The 20,604-nt window shown below is 44.5% G+C and overlaps 1 protein-coding gene across 1 annotated transcript in view; it reads right to left on the bottom strand.

The window, feature by feature from the left end:
- ripk4 (receptor-interacting serine-threonine kinase 4) overlaps positions 1-20,604 on the bottom strand; it is a gene marked incomplete at both ends in the record, with an annotated part of 21,856 nt that continues 1,252 nt past the window's right edge. The window contains 8 exons of the mRNA XM_080013526.1: positions 1-232; positions 3,054-4,359; positions 4,564-4,795; positions 6,334-6,455; positions 6,971-7,129; positions 9,979-10,028; positions 11,796-11,944; positions 15,486-15,777. Coding sequence (XP_079869652.1) covers positions 1-232; positions 3,054-4,359; positions 4,564-4,795; positions 6,334-6,455; positions 6,971-7,129; positions 9,979-10,028; positions 11,796-11,944; positions 15,486-15,777 — 2,542 coding nt within the window. The remainder of the gene's footprint in view (positions 233-3,053; positions 4,360-4,563; positions 4,796-6,333; positions 6,456-6,970; positions 7,130-9,978; positions 10,029-11,795; positions 11,945-15,485; positions 15,778-20,604) is intronic.

Genomic DNA, 20,604 nt, shown 5'->3' with positions numbered 1-20,604 from the left:
CTACGACGGCGTCACCGCATGGATGGATGCCAACGCCTGGAATAATACGCCTGGTGATCCATAGGCCAGGGGCGCAGAGGGTGGTGCCGCACTTCTTTTCTCGCCCAAGTTGGCCGACGGCCGGGTGGCTCCCAGGCCTGAGTCGGGCGGTGGGGGTATGTGGCAGTGGGGACTGGCTTTGGTGCCCTCCGAAGGGGGGAGGCGGAAGTGGCTCAATCGGCAGTGGACGTAGCTGTAGGAGGTGGAGTTGATATACAGACACTTTAAAAGCCACCCGCTCTCTCTCTCTCCCCCGGTTTGATCCTGAAGAACTCTCAGGGAAGACGGTTTACCCTGCCAACTGTTTCCCTGTCCCATCACTTTACTACTTCAGTAGAAGTATCTTAGTAACTTGTTCTTGAACATACATAAAAGTATTGAAAGTAAAAGTACTCATCATATCCAATGCACTGATATAACAGAGCCCATACTTTATAATGTGCTACTGTACTCATTTCTCTGCAGATGATGCTAAAACAGATCCTGATCACAATTAAGAAAATAATAGTCGACATGGCATCCTATTTGCTTTGAAATATAGTGGAGCAAAAAAAAAAAGTCTCCAAAAGTGAATATACTTGTACTGAAGTAGAGAAACAAAGTGCTCATCCTTCACTACTTTTGGAGTAGAGATTGGGCAACCTGCATCTTTAACTTCCACATATGCGTGGAAGGATCTCTGTGAAGGATCCGGGTCTCGGCGAAACCGCAGATGAAACACAAATAGGCTGATGACAGACTATACCAGACACTTATCTCATATATTCTCTGCAAACACAGGCTCTTAAACCCCCCCCGAGCCCCCTGCGGGCAGTGGCTGGGGCATGCCGGGGTTCTTCAGCGGCGGTGGTCTGAGGAATTAGCCGACAGGCTGCGCAGTCAACCTGCGATCCCCCCCTGGGCCAGTTCCCATGGCCCGTGCCAACATCAGCGTGCACGCCGGGGTCGGAGGCTGGCGCGTAATAACACCGCTTGACAACATGCGGCGGATCCAGACACGCCTGGACCTGGCGACCGCAGCAGCAGCAGCTCCAAGACAAAAAAAAAAAAAAAAAAGCAACATTTCCACTGAAGTAGACGTTCATTCTCAAAATACATACAATACAAGAGCCATTACTCGCTCTTGTATTGTATGTATTTCGAGTATTAAATGTGAAAGTACTTGTCAGATGCCCTGATACAACAGACTATAATACTTTTAGAAAGCGCGACTGTAGCTCCCCCCCGGTGATCAGCAACATCTGGCCGTGTGGGGAATTTCCTCCAAAGATGTTTCCATGTGCTTCCATAACGAACTGTGTGGGTTAACATTTAATTTAAACTGACAAAAACTGAGCATCGTAAGTGGAGTTGAGTAAATGTATATACTATAAAAATATATGAAGTGATATGTTTTTATACATTTTATTGTTTTACCTTTGCTTTTATTTGTTTATGTGCAGAATGTATTTAGATTAAAGCAAATATAAAACAATACAATTAAATATATACATGTAAATTAATAATTTTGCTACCAATCCCCTGCAAAAAATCTCTCTCATTTTTTGGTAACAAATTGCAAGCTCCCTGTGCAACCAATAAGTTCATGAAGAATTGGAAAAAAGAATGTAAGTTAAAAAAGAAGCATTTGTTTACCGATAAAAAAAATAAATAAATCACAAAATTGAAAGTAGCAACAACAAAGATCAAATAAAAATAAATCCTGGCGTTGGTGATCTGGTTCTCTCTCAAATATTGACAGCAGAAATACTGGATGCACATGACATATCGTTTTTACATATTTGATTCCTTTTACCTTTATCAATTTTTCACATTTGTAAAACAAACCCCCGTTGATTCAAACCCAATTTCAAACATTATGTGAACAATCATGTGCTTTTGACGGAATAAAAGACAGTTCAGCGTTTCTCCATTTGTATAAATGTCTTTTGAATATCTACATTTAAACATTTGAAAGCGCAGATTTTGATCACACAGCTCGAGCAATCTTCAGATAAGGAGCCCCTTTAGTCCGATTTTCCAACTGAAATCTAAGGTAGTTAAATCATTTCAAATGAATTCCATGTCACAGGTCAAGCATCAGAGGTGACCACATACAAAACAATAATAGTTTTGACTGTCAGATGAAACTAGACACCGACCTGGACACCTGTACATTTTATTTCATTTCAATTCCCTCCTTGCAATCTGCCTGTATGAGAAAAACAAGAATTTAATCAAAACCAATGTTTTCAAAAATGATTTTTCCATCATACCTCTTTGTTTTAGCACTGATGCCTCGTTGACAACTCAAGGTCAAAAGTCCAAGGTACTGTATGACCATTGTTTACCGACAAAACTATTGTTTATTTATAACCGATGAGTTTAGCATCAGATTTATGTTACATTATAGAAACATTATAAAAAAAGAAATGGTGTAAAAAGTCACAAAAAGGTTCAAATACAGCTCGGAAGCCACACATGTGAATACCTTCTATATACAGTGGGCATATTTACACACAAGCTTTTCCATCCCATAATATACAAATAAAACAGCCACAGCTCAGAGCGTTCAGAACACCAAAGAATCACACTTTTGGCAAAAACAAAGATTTTTGGCTGGCACAATAACAATACAGGGCCGGACAATAACGGTCGCCCAGTTTATGGCAATCAGATTCGGGCATCATGTGCGGTCTGGTTGCCCCCTATGTCGACCATTTTTCATATGTAGAGAAAGTGAGAATAATGAAATATGGATTTGATTTATAAAGCATTAGTCAGTAATAAAATGATGAAAAGTCGGAAAACATTTTGTCCAGTCTCGGCAACCAACGAGCTGATGCATGGTTGGCAACCACTTCTGATGTTTTTGGCTTTGAATGGATAAGTTTGCTTTGGGGACAAAAAAAAACCGAGACTGAGTATTCCAGAAAGTTCTGTACAAATGAGATGAAGTCCTGATGAACTTCCCGTCCTGTACAACGTTACTAAATTGTTCTTAGCATAGTGCTGAGGAACATCTCGAACTCAACGTTTCGGGGCAATTGTGGTTGTCGTGCTCCGTCAGTTTGAGAATAACCACTTTCCTCTGAAGTTGCCGGGTTGCCGGCGGCAGCTTGTGGATTTCAGCGACCGATCGCTCCGTGCTCTCATTGACAGAGTCCTGGAGTTCCTGGGAGTTTTGGAGTGCCTGGACTTCTTGGGCCCGATGTTGCACTGTACTCTCATCCACAGAGTCCCGAAAGTCCTTGGGGTCCTGAAAGTCCTGCGGCGGCTGTAGCAACGCTGCAAAGTCAGCGTAGCTGTCCTGCACCACCAGCGGGCACAGCTCGTCTGACAGGCCTCTGCCGTCCGGGCAGCGGAGAAGCAGCTCCTTCACGACCTCACAGTGTCCCTGTTCAGCTGCCAGATGGCCGGGGGTCAGCAGGGCCCAGTCGGCGGTGCGGGGGTCCGCCCCTTCCTCCAGCAGCATCTTGACGGTGGGCAAGTGGCCCCGCAGGGCGGCCAGGTGCAACGCCGTGCGGCCCTGGGCGTTGCGGGCGTGGATGCCCGCCCGGTGCTTGACCAGGAGGCGGGAGGTGCTGGTGTGTCCCGTCTCGGCCGCCATGTGCAGCGGCGCGTTCAGCCCGGAGGAGGTCACGTGCACGTTGGCGCCCAGCTCAATCAGGATGCGCGCCACGCGGTACTGCCCCCTCTGGGACGCCAGGTGTAGCGGCGTGCGGCCATCCGTCGTCTGGCCGTCCACATCGGCGGACGCCTGCTTGATGAGCAGCTTGACGATGCCCAGGTGGCCCTGACACGCCGCCAGGTGCAGCGCCGTCCAGTCGTCCTTGCCCCGGACCCGGACGTCGGCCCCGCGGCTCAGCAGCACCCGGACCACGCTCTCCTGGCCGTGCTGGCAGGCCACGTGCGCCGCCGTGCGCCCCTGGCCATCCGTCTCGTTCATGGCGGCACCGCGGTCCAGCAGCAGCCGGGCGATGGCCTCGTCACCGTTCTGGGCGGCCCAGTGCAGCGCCGTGTACTGGTCCTCGTCCTTGGCATTCACGTTAGTGCTGCGGCGGCCTAGCAGCAGCTCCGCCAGCGGCTTCAGGTGGCGCTCGGTGGCCAGGTGCAGCGGCGTGGAGCCGCGGCCATTGGCCAAGTTGGGGTCGGCGTTGTTGAGGAGCAGGAACTTGACCGCCTCCTCGTTGGCCAGGCCGACTGCGTGATGCAGCAGGCTGTCCCCTCCGCCCTCCAGCAGGAGGTCCACATCCTGGGGCTGCAGTATCTTCATCAGCTTGGCGATGTCCCGGGTCCGGATGGCATCGCACAGCTTCCGCTTCTGGACCTCGGTGGAGTCTGGACGGCGAGGACAAAAGGATGTGTGAGGAAGGAAGTTTTCGACAAAATAAAACCAAAACAAAAGGATAGAAATGTCTGCACTTCCTTTTTTTTTTTTTAATTTTATTTATTTTTTTAAATCAAAACCTTGCAGTAAGACAGAATCACCCCTCTCAGGTTCAACTAAAAACATGTTTATCGGCTACTGATTCCAGCTCTTACCGTAGGTGCTTTCCTTCTCGAAGGACAGCGAGATGGAGTCCTGGGAGGAGAAGGCCGAGTCCACGGAGGAGATCCCGGACAGACGCTTGCAGGTGTCCTCCTTGCCGTCCTCCTTCACCCGGTCGAAGCTCCTGGAAATCCCAGAATCCACCTGGCTCAGCAGCTCCGACAGGCTGTAGTCCTTCTCTGGCAACATGGCTGACTTGGGGCGCACCGGCTTGTTGTCAGTGACCTGCCGAACATAAAGGACGAATGAAGATTACCAAATACCAAACCATCCTTTGAAGCTTTAAAAGGACGGGACTGTGTTTCAACGCATTTCAACGGGCAAGGGTTGAAGACCGGAGATGTAAGCAGGAAACCCACATTATAGTCGCGTCTTATAGCATTCTTTACACGTTTTTAATATCAGTAATATGACATCTTATCTAAAACGACTTTTTTGGATCACTGCAGTTCATCCAGAGCGTAATGTTGGCTACAGCAGGTTTCCAGTACGAAGCGACGCAACGTCCTGTTTCTAGTCTCTCACGCGAATGCAGCCAAAAGAGCTACATTGGCTGATTTGTCGAAGTACGAAAGACCTTTAAGAAACCTGATAAAAAGCACGGTTTGCAATTATGAAGACTGACTATAAGGTAAGTTCCCGGCTGGAGAAGGAGATTTCATGTTTTTTTTTGTCAGGCTTAAACGTCAGAATAATATTAAACGAATCCCTCGAATGAACAGTTCAAAAGATTACAGGTTACAGAACCTGATGATGGCAACAGTCAACCATCTTGTTGTGGTCTGGTTGCCCTGTTGTCAACCACTTTGTTTAAAAAAAAAACAAAAAAAACAAAACAATCAAACAACACAAAAAAAACAAAAAAAAACAACCAAAAACTAACTAGTCCAGGCGGCTGAGGCATGGTTGCCAACTCTGGCAACCACTTCTTAAAGTTAGTGTCGTGCCCTGGGTTTAAAATAAATGCTTATGCCTTTAGAGTAAAACAGCAACAAAGAGCATTACAGTAAACGTGATGAAGCACAAAGTGCACGGATCAAACATCCCGCCGGGCTGCATTCCTCTCAGCTGAGGCAACTGTTTGCCCGGATCAAACATTGACACAGCGAGGGCCTTAGAAAAACACACGTCTGGGGCATTTTTTCTTTCTCTTGTTGTTGGGATAAGCAGCAGAACTTCTCACAAGAACGTCTGAGTGCAAAGTCAAACAAGGGAAAAGGTCCTCCTGTTCCCTCGCCGTGAAAAAAAACATCGCAATATCCGACGGAATGTATTTTCAAAGATCCAATGAAGAAGCAAAGAAATTTAGAATCAACAAAATAGCCAACTAAGAGGTCGTCGCTGTTCCTCATGACATCACTTCCGTTGAGGCCCTCTGGTCCGTCAGTCTCCCTGTTCAGCCCATTTCGGGGATTTGACTCTTTACGAGCGCCAGCGATACTTCTTTCCTTTTTTCTTTTCCCCCCTCCGACTCTTCGTTCGTCCGGTGCGAGGAGAGAGTCAGCTGACGCACTGACTCACGGCTGTTTTTGTTTGCGAGACGAGAGTTGATTCTCAGCTCAGTCCAGGGGCGTGAATATAGACGGCGCAAAATGATATGCTCGTTGTACATAAACCATGTAACATCACCTATCTAACATAAACAATCGAGCCACGACTCCCCGGGGGGGTTTTAGCTTCTGAAGACACAAGAGCCTCACTGTTTCATCCAGCAGCGATGACGATGAAGATGGTGATGATGACGACACGTGGCCAGGTCGTACCTTTTCGGTGCCGGATCCGGTGCGGCCCGCGAGGTCCGGTTCTGGGGTCTGGGTCCGCGTGGGGGTCTTGGGTTCGTCCTGGTGCGTCTTGCAGCAGAGGTCTTCGGCTTCGGACGTTATCTCTACAGGGATGTTAAAAAGTGTGAAGAGGAAAAAAAAAAAAAAAAGACGTTAAAACTCAGATTTCAGCGACGACGCAAAACATGGTCGATAAACACAAAGGGCGATTAAGCGAGGGGTCACAAAATTTCTCAAATCCAATATGGCCTCCACAATCCCATGTGGCTCCCAAAAAGTAAAAAACAAAATAAAAAGAAAAACAAACAAAAGAATTTGATAATATATTGAGCTGTTCTGTTATTACAAAACCTTCCAAAACCTTAATAGGTTCCGTCCCTGTGTTTTTCATCTGACTGCATTCAATGCTGGATCCAATATGGCCACCAAAATCCAATATGGCCGCACAAACGGACATAGATGGACAAAATGATTATAATTTCTTAACTTAAATGCTATTAATTGACACTTAGCCTTGTTTACTGAAACATAAAACTGATTTTTTAAATACATCGTCCGGAGGTTTGAGACATATGATATACTGATTATGTATTTTTAAATAAAGCCTTGTGCTCCTCACCCTGGAAGCTGGGTCTGGCCTCAGGTGCCGGGGCCCAGCAGCGCTGCATGAGGCCCAGGAAGCCGGCGCAGGCTGGGGGGCGGCAGCGTGGCACGGCCCCCAGGTCCGGACGGGCCCCCCGCACCACCCGTACCATGATCTGCAAGATGTTGTTCTCTCCTGGGAGAAAAAAATACAATTAAAAGAAACGCATAGATTCATTGGAAAACATTATTATGTCGTTTTTTCCTCATTGTTTCCCGTCTATTTTGAAGTTTATTTCTTTTGTTTATTGTTAATTTTTAGGTTTATTTTATTGTTGATTGTCAATTTTTAGGTATATCATTTATGGCCTATCAGTCTTGTTTGTTGTTTAGTATTATTTTCTCGTTATTGCTTGTTTTAGTTGTTCATTGTTATTCCTCAGGTTTATTACATATTGACATTTTATTTTTTTCTATTTTCATAAAATTATTATGTTTTTATTATTTCTGACTATTTTTTATGTGAGCTGATGTGACACTGCAATTTCCCTTCATGAATTAATAAAGTATCAATCTATCTATCTATCTATCCATCCATCCATCCATCCACATAATAAATCCATTTACTTACATTAAAACGACCCCTAAATCCATGGACACACAACACGACTTTCAAAGATGTGACATCGCTGTTTTATTTGTCACACGCATACAGCTATGCTGTGAAATGCAAGTGGCAGTGCCTGCAGGGATTATGCACATTTTTAGCAGCAGCACATTTTTTTAGCAGCAATAAAATTTCCAATATAACATGTATAAAATAAAATAGTATAAAAATATAAATATAATGGAAACATGGGCAGTACAAAATAAATAAATAAATAAATAAATAAATAAATATTCCGTGCAAAAATAGATAAAATCAAGTCAGTACATCCAAAGAAAGAAAGAAAGAAAGATTTATATATATATATATATATATAACATTTTATAATAATATATATGCTGCTCTGGTGCACTTCCGTCTTTCCTTCTCGACTCCTCCCCTCCCCCTCACCTTGTGTCTGCTCTCATTGACTGCAGCTTGTTGCCCGACTCCCCGACAGAACCAGATATTTAACCCGCTGGATATCTTTCGGGCGTCTACAAGGCATCGGCGAGCTCTCGGATCGCGTCTTTAAGTTCACAGTTCCCACACACAGTAGTTATCGTCGTTCACGGGAGTGAGCGCCAATTCGAGTGTATTGCTATTTATACTATTAATCTGGTTTGAACGAGGGTTTACCAAACCACCTGTGATGTGTTTACACAAGCCGCCGTCACATATGAGGGAATAAGGCTGGGCGTCCTCTATCGCTGTTATCAGCATTTCTTCCCGCGATCCAAGATAAGAAGAGCACAAGCTGTATTTTCCCACGCCGACGAGCTTCCGGGGTCCGACTCTGGTTTTATGATTCACAGGCAACAAGCACTTCAGCCCCTATCGTTGCAATGACGGCAATAGGGGCAGACAATAACGCGACTGGATTCTGTCGCGTCTTAATTCAAGGATAGGAAGCAACGCAACTTCCTGTTTTCTAGTCTCTTACGTTACCATGGAGGTATTCAATAAAACCCTGAAAAATGCACGGTTTGTGACATTCCTCTCCCCTCCGTATAACATATACGGTCTTAGAATATTGTGAATTTCCCACTTTCGAAAATAAGCGTTTACGTATTTTTAAGTGTGAACACATTTGCACTGTTGGACTGCGTTGCAGCTTACCACTCAGATTGGTAAATTTCAGCGAGGTTGTGATGTGAACGATGAATTATATACAAGATGGATGAGAATAAGTTATAAATGACGTGAACCAACATTTTGATAAGGCCTGGGTTTGAAAAATAGCAAAACGGTCCCTTAAATCTATGTTCGTTATCGGAGCATTTACCGCCGAAACTTGCAAGACAAGCGCTTAAAGTTGGGGTGGAGCTGATTGGGAATACCAGCAAAGAACAAATAGTGGATTATTACAAATATTTATTTCGTAAAAACATTTCAAAGGTTATTTGTTTTTGGGAAGAAAAAAAATAACATTCTGAAAAATGGCGATTCCGATCCGAACCAGCAAAGACCAGAAAAGGAAACGCGTCCAGTCTCTATGGAGACAGGTCTTTGTTTCTTAAAAATCCCACTCGGACACGACAAGCGTCTCTTACAGTTAGGGATGGAGAGGGGCACTCCATGGTGTATGTCAGTTTGGGAAGTTTGAAGCACTTAGAGTGCGGTGACAGTGGGCACAAGCGCCCCGCTTGCCCGCGCAGTGCTGCACCGGCACTGGAACGCGGAGCCAGAGAGGTAACGGGTGGACAGGGAGGGGTGGAACGGGTGGAGAAAGTCCCTTCTCCGGAGGGAGAGAGTGTAGGACAGGTTGAAAATGATCACCCTGATATCATAACATTGGGTTTGGGTTATTGCGTCCGGGGACGGGGCCCGGGACGGGGGGTGGGACGGGCTCTGTCCCTGTGTCCCTGCTCCGTCAGCGGAGGGAACAGAGTCCGTCCGGGAGGGGCAGGGAGACGGGGAGGTAGAAACCGAAGCGCTGGTCTCTGAGATCCAGGGAAAAAAACGAAAGATTCAGATCGTACGCCCGTTGCCAACAGATTGTCCAAACGATCGCATCTGCACTAAACATAACGTACTAACCCTGACCCATTACGTAATGTATACGTAACAGTCTTCTAGGTGGGAGCGGACTCCATACTGAACTTTTCCATGAAGGATGCCGATGTGTGAATGACCACCTACTGCTGTTGCTGGATATTTTTTAAACTGCTATATTACTGATTCCATGTGGGAAAGGGGCTTTACGTACGTTCTCATAAAACCAATAGGATTATCACAAGAAATCATCTGAAAAATCTCTGTTTATTCTCAGGATCTCCAAGGTGTTCCGAAGGTACAAAATATTTATAAAATATTAAACACCATGACACATAATGGGAGAAAAAACACGTTTAAATAAGGTGATAATATAATAATAATAATGTGACATCAGGTCTCACCTTGGTAGGGTTTCTTCTGCGTGAGAATCCCCCAAATAACGATAGAGAAGCTGAAAGACCAAAAAACAAAGAAACACAGAAAAGGCGTCAGAACTGGCAACCGAGAAGTACATTTCTAAAGCAACTACCAAGTCCTGGGTTTTTCCACATCATTTCAAGTTCATCCATTACGGCAGCTTAAATATGACTAAGGAAAGAGCTGATTGTTTTAAAGGTAAATAAACAGGCCATAAAGCAGCAAACACGGTCCCCTAAAAGAAAAAACACATGGAGGCACGCATGCGTTTATCTTAAATTCACAATGTGTCCTCCAGACCAGTTTTTGGTGTACTGAGCGAGTGATGTAATGTTATACACACACCAGGCGCTTGCACGCACACACACATACAGTACACACACCAGGCGCTTGCACACACACATACATACAGTACACACACACACACACACACACACACACACACTCACTCACACTCACACTCACACTCACACTCACACTCACACACTCCTCGGACCGAGTAAGCGAATTGGTCAATAAGTGATCATGGTAAGGGGGTGTGGTCATTGTATATAGTGTATATAGTTTTATTTCACTTTAAGGGGGCGTGGCCATTGCGAACACTAGTGTAGTGAATAGTGACAGACTGCGGGAACGAGACGGCCTGGGAACGGTGATAAGATAAGATGTATATAGTGTATAGTATATACAGTGTATATCATATTTTCATACTTTTGGAACTACAACCGTGCACTTCAGGTAATTCAAGGTGGACACGTCTGAAGGAAGGCTGTGCGAAAGAGGTCAGAAAGTACACCTGTACAATCCATCCACGTGTGACACCATGTTTAACGTTCCATTTCTTGCGCTCTCTGGTAGTGCGAGTACCACACGACCCGCTTGCGGCGACTATAACAGAGCCTTAACCTGTCGATGCATATATACACTGAAATATATAATATTTCAGTGTGGCAGGGCACATTATCCTGCTGAAAGAGGCCACTGCCATCAGGGAATACCGTTGCCATGAAGGGGTGTATTTGGTCTGCAACAATGTTTAGGAAGGTTGTACGTGTCAAAGTTACATCCACATGAATGCCAGGACACAAGGTTTCCCAGCAGAACATTGCCCAGAGCATCACGCTGCCTCCGCTGGCGTTCCTTCTTCCCATAGTGCATCCTGGTGCCATCTCTTCTCCAGATAAACTACACACATGCAACAGGCCATCCACATGATGTAGAAGAAAACATGATTCATCAGACCAGGCCACCTTCTTCCATTACGCCATTGTCCAGTTCTGATGCTCACGTGTCCATTGTCGGTGCTTTCGGTGCTGGACAGGGGTCAACATGGACACTCTGACCGCTCTGCAGCTACTCAGCCCCATACGCAGCAAACTGTGATGCACTGTGTGTTCTGACACCTTTCTATCATAGCAGCATTAACTTTTTCACCAATTTGTGCTACAGTAGCTCTTCTGTGGGATCAAACCAGACGGGCTAGACTTCGCTTCCCATGCGCGTCAATGAGCCTTGGGCGCCCATGACCCTGTCGCCAGTTCACCGTTTGTCCTCCCTGGAGCACTTTTGGTAGGTACATTTGGTAGTAGAATAGTAACTACTACTCTGAGTAGTATTTTTACACCAGTAGTTTTACTTGTAGTTGAGTACAATTTTATTACTTCTAGTTGAGTACATGTTTTCGGTCCCATGTTTTCACTCCAGAGACTCCAGATCTATGGCTAGTGCCTTGCTCAAGGGCAAAAAAAGAAATATAAAAACATATGTATTATTAAGCAAAATCTCATTAGATATTTCTGACCTGTAGACATCGTGCTTAGTGTTGGACACCCGGTCCTTCTCTATTATTCTCTCGGGCGGCAGGTAGGCGATGGTTCCACAGAAGCCGTCCCTGCTGATGTCCGCAGCCCGCGCCAGGCCGTTCCACCGCGCCAGGCCGAAGTCCGAGATCTGAAAAACAGACGTCGCGCATTTAAATTTTTAAATCAAACCGCTATAACTTTGTGACTCGAATAAATCATCCCACAGACAAAACCCTAGAACTGTGCTAATCATTTGGGGGGGGGGGGACATTCACAGACATGAATGAAGTGTCATTGGATTCGGGGCAGTTCAAACTTCTTTTGTGGTCCAAGTTTGATCCACATCAATCAATATTTTGCTTTGTGACATCATCATCCAATTTGTTATATATCTGCAGGTTGTGGCTCTGGGAAGGATTTAGCATGGGGCAAGGTGCGCGCCGTCTAGACTCTATTGGGGTGTATTGGTTGCTTCGTGCAGGATCTGCGCCAGGTTGAGGAGAGGAAGCCGATGCTGCGTGTCCTGGGAACTCTGAACTTGTGTTGGTAGGAAGTAATGCTGTGTTCCATGGGAACTGGGAAGATTTGTTTGAACTGATGCTGCGTTCCATGGGATCTCGGAAAATTGTAACTCGGCTCGATGTGAAGTGATATTTATTATTATGGCCTTATAGTAGTTAGTGATGTTAGACTTGCAAACGATTTGTTTGTAGTGAACAAATCTTTTAAATTACTTGTTTGTTAATTAAATAAATGAACAATAAAAAATAAACCTCAACAATCAACACCAAACACCAAACAAGAAAAGTCGTTATATAAAACCTTAACAATGAACGATAATTGTTTTGGAGATAACGAACCTAATGATAAACAATAAAAATAACCTAAAATATTAAACAAATAAAAGGCTTATAAGAGGCTGTGGCGCACTATCCGCTGTGTGTTGCTCCAAACAAAACCAATCGAATAGTGTGTTATTGTTGTAGATGCATTTGTTAATTTTATTTTCTGACGTTAAAATGAAATAAAAAATCCTGGCGTGCGAGAGTCCAGGTGCGTCGCGGTGCAGTGTCAGATGGAGCAACCTTTTAAATGAGGCCCTGTGGATCGAACGAGTCAAAACTAAGCAACTGGAACGCTTACTTCTCGCCTCAAATTTTTTCCGATTTTGGTGGGCTGGTAAGATATTGAGTGAAAGTTACGGAGTAAATACAACAAAACCCGGGAGCCATGCTCAAACGTCATCGGCTCACAGCCCGTTTTGGAACAGTAAGAATGGCTAGAATGCGTAATTTCAGTGGTGTTTTCGGCAAAAGAAAATCCAAAAACATGTTGTGGGGACCTCAGGGATCCATATAAACCTATGTAAAAAGGAGCATAATAGGTCCCCTTTACAATAAATCCCCTTAACAGACAACGATGACTCAGTTTGCCCATTTAAAAACCCTCGACCCGGCCGTGCCCCGGCTTGTCTCAGAGCTCTGTGTTAAAGGGCGCACGCCCATGTGCACACGTATGGGATCTGTGCACGGTTCGTGTCAGAACAGGCCCCGAACAGGCAGAGGTGTTTATATCCAGATATTCGACCAGAGCTACGAGCGTTCCCACCCACTGGCTTCTACACAGAAAATAGTTATTTTCAGAGGCTTCACTTCAAACTCAGACTCAAGCGAAATAAAATACATACTTGAATAAATACACACAAAAGTTTTTTTTAAAAACCCCTCCCAGGAAAAATGTCTTTAATTCAACCTTTAAGTGTTTCCAACCACATTGTTCACAATTTTAACTACGTATCTATCCATCTATTTAAGGTATCTACTCATCCATCCATCTTCAGTATCCATCTATCTACGTATCTATCTACAGTATATTTTAATGGATTTCTTCACATATTGTTGCGACAACATCAAATATATTTGAATGCATATATTCAATCCTGAATGCGCAACATTATTTGTCCGAAGAGTGAAGCCACGCTTCATCCTCCGTTTTCAGGTTTCCATTTTGTGACTCAACACACTTCAGCATGAAGCCATTCATCATTTATCATCCGCCGCTCACGCACACACCAACACCTGAATGGGGTGAGTCAGCGATCCAGCCGGACAAATTTAAATTTGCATCCTCTACCATATGACTTAACAGAGTGAAAATTTCCCGAGAAGAAATAAAACAGGAACCCGAAAAAGGCGTGAGCGAGTGGGAATGATGACGACCATCATTTACATTTCACCATTTACATCGTTTACCTCGTTGGCGGCACGGTCGCTCAGTGGTTAGCACTGTTGCCTCACGCAAAAAGCGCCTGGGTTGGAATCATGGCCGTCCCAGGTCCTTTCTGTGTTGAGTTTGCATGTTCTCCCTGTTTTTGTGTGGTGTGTCCTCTCGCTTTCCTCCCACCATCAAAAGACATGTATGTTGGGGGTTAATGTCGATGTGTTGTAGTGTTAATGTGTCGGGGTGGATCCTAGGTATCATGAGAGGACGCTGAGACGCATGTCCCCGCTGCTCAAATCTGAGTCACAAGACTCATTGCCTCACTATGTGGCTATGACTGTGTGTGTGTGTGTGTGTGTGTGTGTCAAGAGACCTTGGGTCCCATTGAAAAGAGGCTATGTAAATTAAAGCCATTATTACCAAGAAACCGGATTTCCATCCGTGATCACAAACAGGAAGTTGTGTCCTACTACTGACAACCTGCTGTATCCAAAGTTACACTCTGGATGTACAGTACTGCAGCCATTTTAGAAAAGGAGATTTAACGGAGGGACTTTGTGAGTTTTTAATGTCTAAAAACCTTCACTTGATAGTGTGTCCACTCTACACGACCTCAACCTCTACCCTGCCTCTAGTCTACTTCTACTCTCCTCTGGCTCTACCCTCTACTCTCATCTAACCCTCTCCATTAAACGGGCCCCAGGGCTAAATTATTAAGGACTGTAGTATCGATGAGCGTCCCTCTCTCTCTCTCTCGCTCTCCCTCTCTCTCCCTCTCGTACAGCTCAAGTAGCATTAGCACCATTAGAATCTTAACGTGCCCATCCCTACTCATGCCCTGTTCCTCCGTGCCCCGTCCCCACACTGTTTTCAGTTGTTTTATTTGGAAGAAGGGCGCACGGAGATCGGGGCGCACGGAGAGCCGATTCACTCATCTCAAAACATGTTTATGATTCCGCTTATTTATAATTCCTCATTAAAATATATACCCTGTGCATTGTGTAAGCCTCTGTGTATCCTGTTATTGTAATGCAAACTGACTGAAAGAAAAAAATAATAAAATCAAAAAATGACTGCTCAGCTTGAAGAATCGTAGTCAACTGACGTCTTTCCGACAGATGATTGGACTCACATTTACTCTTGTCTACCGCTGCTCTTCACCTTTCTACATCTATTCTTCTCTTGCCTACCTCTACTCTTTACATCTATTCTTCTCTTACCTATCGCTACTCATCTCCTGCCTACCTCTACTCTACTCTTCTCTTGTCTACCTCTTAAGCTCTCTTTCACCTTGACGTGGTATTGGACATCCAGCAGGAAGTTGGCGGGCTTCGGGTCCTGGTGGAGCAGCGGGGCGCCTCTCCTCCACCTCTACTCCCCTCCACTCCACTCCGCCTCTTAAGCGCTTTACTTTGACACGATAGCGTGTCTACCTCTACTCCACTTTTACCTCTCGAGCTCTCCTTTACCTTGACATGGTAGTGGGCGTCCAGCAGGATGTTGGCGGGCTTCAGATCCAGGTGGAGCAGCGGGGGGTTCATACAGTGCAGGAAGTTCATGCCCACCGCCGTCTCGTGGACGATGCGGAAGCGCAGCTCCCAGGGCAGCGGCTCGGAGCCCAGCAGTGTCTCCAGAGAGCCCGTCTCCATGTACTCCATTACCAGGCCCTGCGGGTCGCCGCAGATCCCGTACACTGGCAGGATGTAGCGGAACTTTGCCACCTCCATCTTCCTGGCCTCCTCCAGCAGCTCCGCCCGGTCCCTGTGATGGAAACACAAAGGTTAGCGTTCAGCGGTGATGGAAGGTGGAAGAGGCTCTTTCTTTGGAGACTCTGTAGCGGCTTGACGAGTCACTTGGTGAAAAAGGTTACCAAGGGAACTGATGGTTGAATCCACAATGGCATCACAGACAGACATCAAATCCCTGCAGCGGAAAATAACAGATCCAATGCAAAAGGAAGAATAGAGGGACCAGGGAGTCTACCTCTACCGTACATCTATTCTCCCTTCCCTCTAGCTGTACTCTAGCTACCTCTGCTCTACCTCTACTCCAGCGAGCTACCTCCCTCCACTCTAGCTCGCTCCCTGCAATTTCATTCATTCCTTGACATGTCTACTCTACCTCCACTCTATTCTAGTTCTACTCACATCTACCTGTACTCTACCTCCCTCCTTCTGCTTAACAGGGAACTAAAGTGAGAATACACTGTTTTAGTCAAAATGTTGCTGAGAATGTGACAAGATATACATGGATGCCATTTGTTTAATACGTCAATATAAAGACGTAAACTTTATCAATTTTTTGATGTGTCTAACTATTCTCCACCTCCCTCCACTCAAGCTACATCTACTTGCCTCAAATCGCCCTGCTCTACCAATTCCCACGGGTCTGAAATATATTTGTGGTGGTAGCCGGCGGAAAAGGGCCAGCATTACCTGCCGGTACAAAAATGGTCTGCTATAAGTAAGGGATGCCACGGTGAGGAACCCACCGGTTAATAAAATCATGACAACACCGGTGTAACCGGTAACACCAGAGTGTCTCCGTTTAGCATGGCCGCTAATTACACATGGAGCGAGACCGGTCCCGATCTAGACTTGATCTCAGGACTTCTATAGCGTTATTTATCTTCTCGCATCCCATGATAAGTGCAATCTGACTCCACAGACCGTGCCGCAACACTGCCGTGCCTCGACCAGCTGTCTCGACCAAAAAGGTGGGATGTTTCTCTGCAGAGCACGTGCGATTGTCAGGAGACCCTTCTCGCGACAGCAGAACGAACAGGTACGGGAGGGGTAAAGCGAGGGGGGGATTGTCCATCGATGGCGAATGGGGCCGTTCTCTCAAACGGATAAAATAATAAAAATTAAAAAGGCAAAAAAAGGGGTCGCCAAATATACCTTGGCGGCCGTTAATATACCTGCCCAATTAAAGTCTATCTGTGGGAAACACTGTCTACCTCCCACTACTCTCCCTCCCTCTCCTCTACACTACACTAGCATCTAGTCTGCTCTACCTCCCTCTACTTGACCACTACTCTCCTCTACTCCACTGTGCCTCAACTCTACCTCTACCTCCACAGGGAACTATGTGGCATCGATTATTGTGTGGCTGTGTAGTGACTCTTCTTCCAGTGGGCTTCCATCGCATAACTGAGCCCTGCCACGCAAAATCCTCAGCTGAATGAGCAGCCTCTTTACTGTCCACATGAAGAGTTACAGTAATCTACTCATAACTGTTTCAGCGACTCCAAAAACAAAACGCCTTGATGACATTCCAGCCGAGCCTGGAATGCATCCGAAAAGAGAGAGAGAGAGAGAGAGAGAGAGAGAGAGAGAGGCTTGCTCAACCCTTTTATCGGTCTGCCGGACCTGCACACTCACATACCTCAAACACAGGAGCCAGATATACACCAGATATAAAGGCTCACGGCGTGATTGCGGAACAAGCGTACAGCGGGGAAAAACACACAAGCCCCATCTGAAGGGTCGCACTTCAAAAAGGTGGAACTTACAAAAAAGAAAAAAAAAAGAAAAAAAGGTGTAATCACAGCCAGTAAAAAATGAAACTATCAAACCCTGTGGTCTGAGGAGACCTGAACCCAATCCCCCTTTGGCTTCACCCAACCAACCATTCATCCCACCAAATAACTAACCAACTATTTATCCAACCAAAAATTCTCCCGTATTTCACCCTTCCCTCCCGCTGTCCTCTCGTTTGAATATTTTCCCGTAAATCACCCGTATTTCTAACCTTTCGAAAAAACAAACAAACAAGAAAGAACATTTTTCCAGAAGCCATCTCCGCTCCGCTGCACGTCCCCGGCCCTCCGTTTGTTTCTCCAAACAAAACGAATAACGGTGTGTTTTTTTACGGGGAGACTTTCTCGATGGTCTGACCAACCAACCCTTCATCCAACCAACCAAATATTTATGCAACCAACCTACCGACCTACCAGCCAACCATCAAACCAAACAACCAACCACTCATCCAAACAAACAACCAACCGTTTATGCAAACATCCAACCTACAAACCAACCAGAACACCAAACATTTATCCATCCAACCAACACACCAACCATTTATCCAACCAAACAACCATCCAACCAAACAACTAACCAGCACACCAACCCTCCAACCTACCTACCCACCTGCAAACCAACCAACCAATCATCCTGTGTCGCGCAGGGCTGCAGGACCGGTTCCACAACGTCCCGCATTGTCTGCCTAAACCCGGCCAGACAAAGGTGGCTTTGACTCACAGAGGTGGGCGGGTGGATGGATATATGTGCGTGTGTGAATTTGAGTAAGTGTATGTATGTATGTATGTAAGTGTGTGCGTGTGTGTGTGTGTGTGTTTTAGAGGCCAAATAAGGATTTATGTGCTTTGCAGATGTTTGCAGATGATAAGCTCAGGTTCACTGGCTCTGAGTCGACCAACTGGTTGGGGACAATGTCAAACTCTGCAGTTTATAAAGACGCTGAAATCCACCACTTCCGGTCTTGCAAAGAAGAAAACGACTCCTAAAAATATAATTTAAAAAAACGATTCTAAAATCTTTTTCCAATGCATGTTTTGGTTGATAGGTGATATTAGAACTACAGTAGATATTAGTAGTATTAGAAGACACGGAAATACTTTAAACTGTTTTTTTATTTGGTATGTTTTGTCGGGCTGGGTTAAAAATAAATAAACCTGATAAATTACTGAATAAATAAACAAATGAATAAAATTATAAATTTAATGAAATAAATCAAATTAATTACTTCATTTGAGATCCTTCCGCACACCCATCCCTAATGTTTTGGTTGTCAATACTAAGCCTTTCTTAATCTGTGCTTCTTGTCTTCTCAGTGGAACCGTAAACATTGATACATTTTGGATTTTGAGGACAACTGGTTGGGAAGTCGATATTTCGGTACCTTAATCTTAATCTTAAGGCCTAAACATTGGGGTGTCGGGATGCGGAGCCATGCATAAAGCCCTGCAGTGCCTGAACTGAAATGGAACGCTCAAACGTAACCCGATGCAGCCTTTTGTCTTCACTTCTGACAGAATTCCTCACATGACGACAGACACATACATGCGGAGCTGAGCCGCGGCCCCGACATGTCAACAAATAAACACCACTTAGGATTTTAAACTCCTTCATCTCAAACTGAGATTGCAGTGACAGACCTCTTGCACAGAGACAAAAGAAATCGTAACAAAAAAAACGTCGTTATGAAAACACGTCAACTCCACATGTTCAGTAATCCTTTGTACACTATATACCCAGAATTGATCCTGTGCATAGAATCACACTTTGTATATTCTTATAAATTTGGCTATTTGTGTTCTTTACTTTAGTGTATTTGTGTATTTTCTTGTATATTTTGCATTTTTGATTTTATTTTTTAATTGGACATTTTGTTTGGCTAGTTTTGTGTGTGTTTGTGTGTATATATATATATAAACATTTTTGCATATTTTTACTTTTTCAGACTGTTAAGCTTTTTTATGCAAATTATCTGTACAGCAACGCACAATCCTCATCACGAGAAATGTATTTGAAAAATGTACCTGAACTTGAAGATTGAGATTTCGATTTTATTGTGAGATTTCTCAGATGACTTTCAAAGTATTTCAAGGTCACGACCCTGTGAGTTATCTTAAATCAGTGTTAAAATGGCTTTTTTATTTAATTTTTTAAAATACTTCCCATTCATGTTTAATCCTATTATTAGAATAACCATTGTTTCTACCCTTCTACAAACTTTATCTTTTCATTTCGCCTGTGCTTATCAAAACATTGAATTTGTTCTCAGGTCGCTACAGGAAAGAGTATTAAATGTCCACGAGACAAACCTGATTAAATTAAGCTATTTATATATGCGTCATGACAAATTTCTTGTTATTGGATTATTCAAACTTTGCTAAGTTAGAGCCGTAACAAGACATTTTTATTCCCCTGCCAAAGATAAATTAAAGTAATAATTTATTCTCAATACGCTTTCAAATTTTTTTTTATGCGTTTTATATCATGTGATGTTAATGTAAAGTATAACATTTTATATTCATATTGTATTTTGCATTTCATTTGAAACGACTACACTGTACTTATTTTTATTTTCAATTTATATATTTGTGAATTGAGTGTATATACACTCGAACAATATATTTTGTATTCCCGACTTAGCTGTTGCAATCCCTGAACGGATGAATGAAGTACCATCTTGGCGGCACGGTGGCTCAGTGGTTGGCACTATTGCCTCACAGCAAGAAAGTCCTGGGTTCGAACGCCGGATGCCCTGGGTCCTTACTGGGTGGAATAGTGTTTTTCTTGGGTTTCCCCCACGTGCTCCAGTTTCCTCCCACCATAAAAAAGACATCATATGGTTATGGTCCTAGATTGCCTCACTATGAGACCATGGGAGTGTAAAGTGACCATGGTCCCCTCGACTGGTGCTATATCAATTAAAGCTATTATTATTTACCTTATCTTACCTCGATAAAATACACATTGTCCCCTTAACTCCCATCAGAAATTCTATCTGAACCCAATGGAAACTTCCACCTTGTGGAGAAAAATGGAGGCCTGTTGTTGT

This window comes from Zeus faber, assembly GCF_960531495.2.
Source record: "Zeus faber genome assembly, chromosome: 14".
Classification (NCBI taxonomy): Eukaryota; Metazoa; Chordata; class Actinopteri; order Zeiformes; family Zeidae; genus Zeus; species Zeus faber.
The sequence above is the reverse complement of the archived record's forward strand: the minus strand, read 5'-3'. Positions and strand labels throughout refer to the sequence as shown.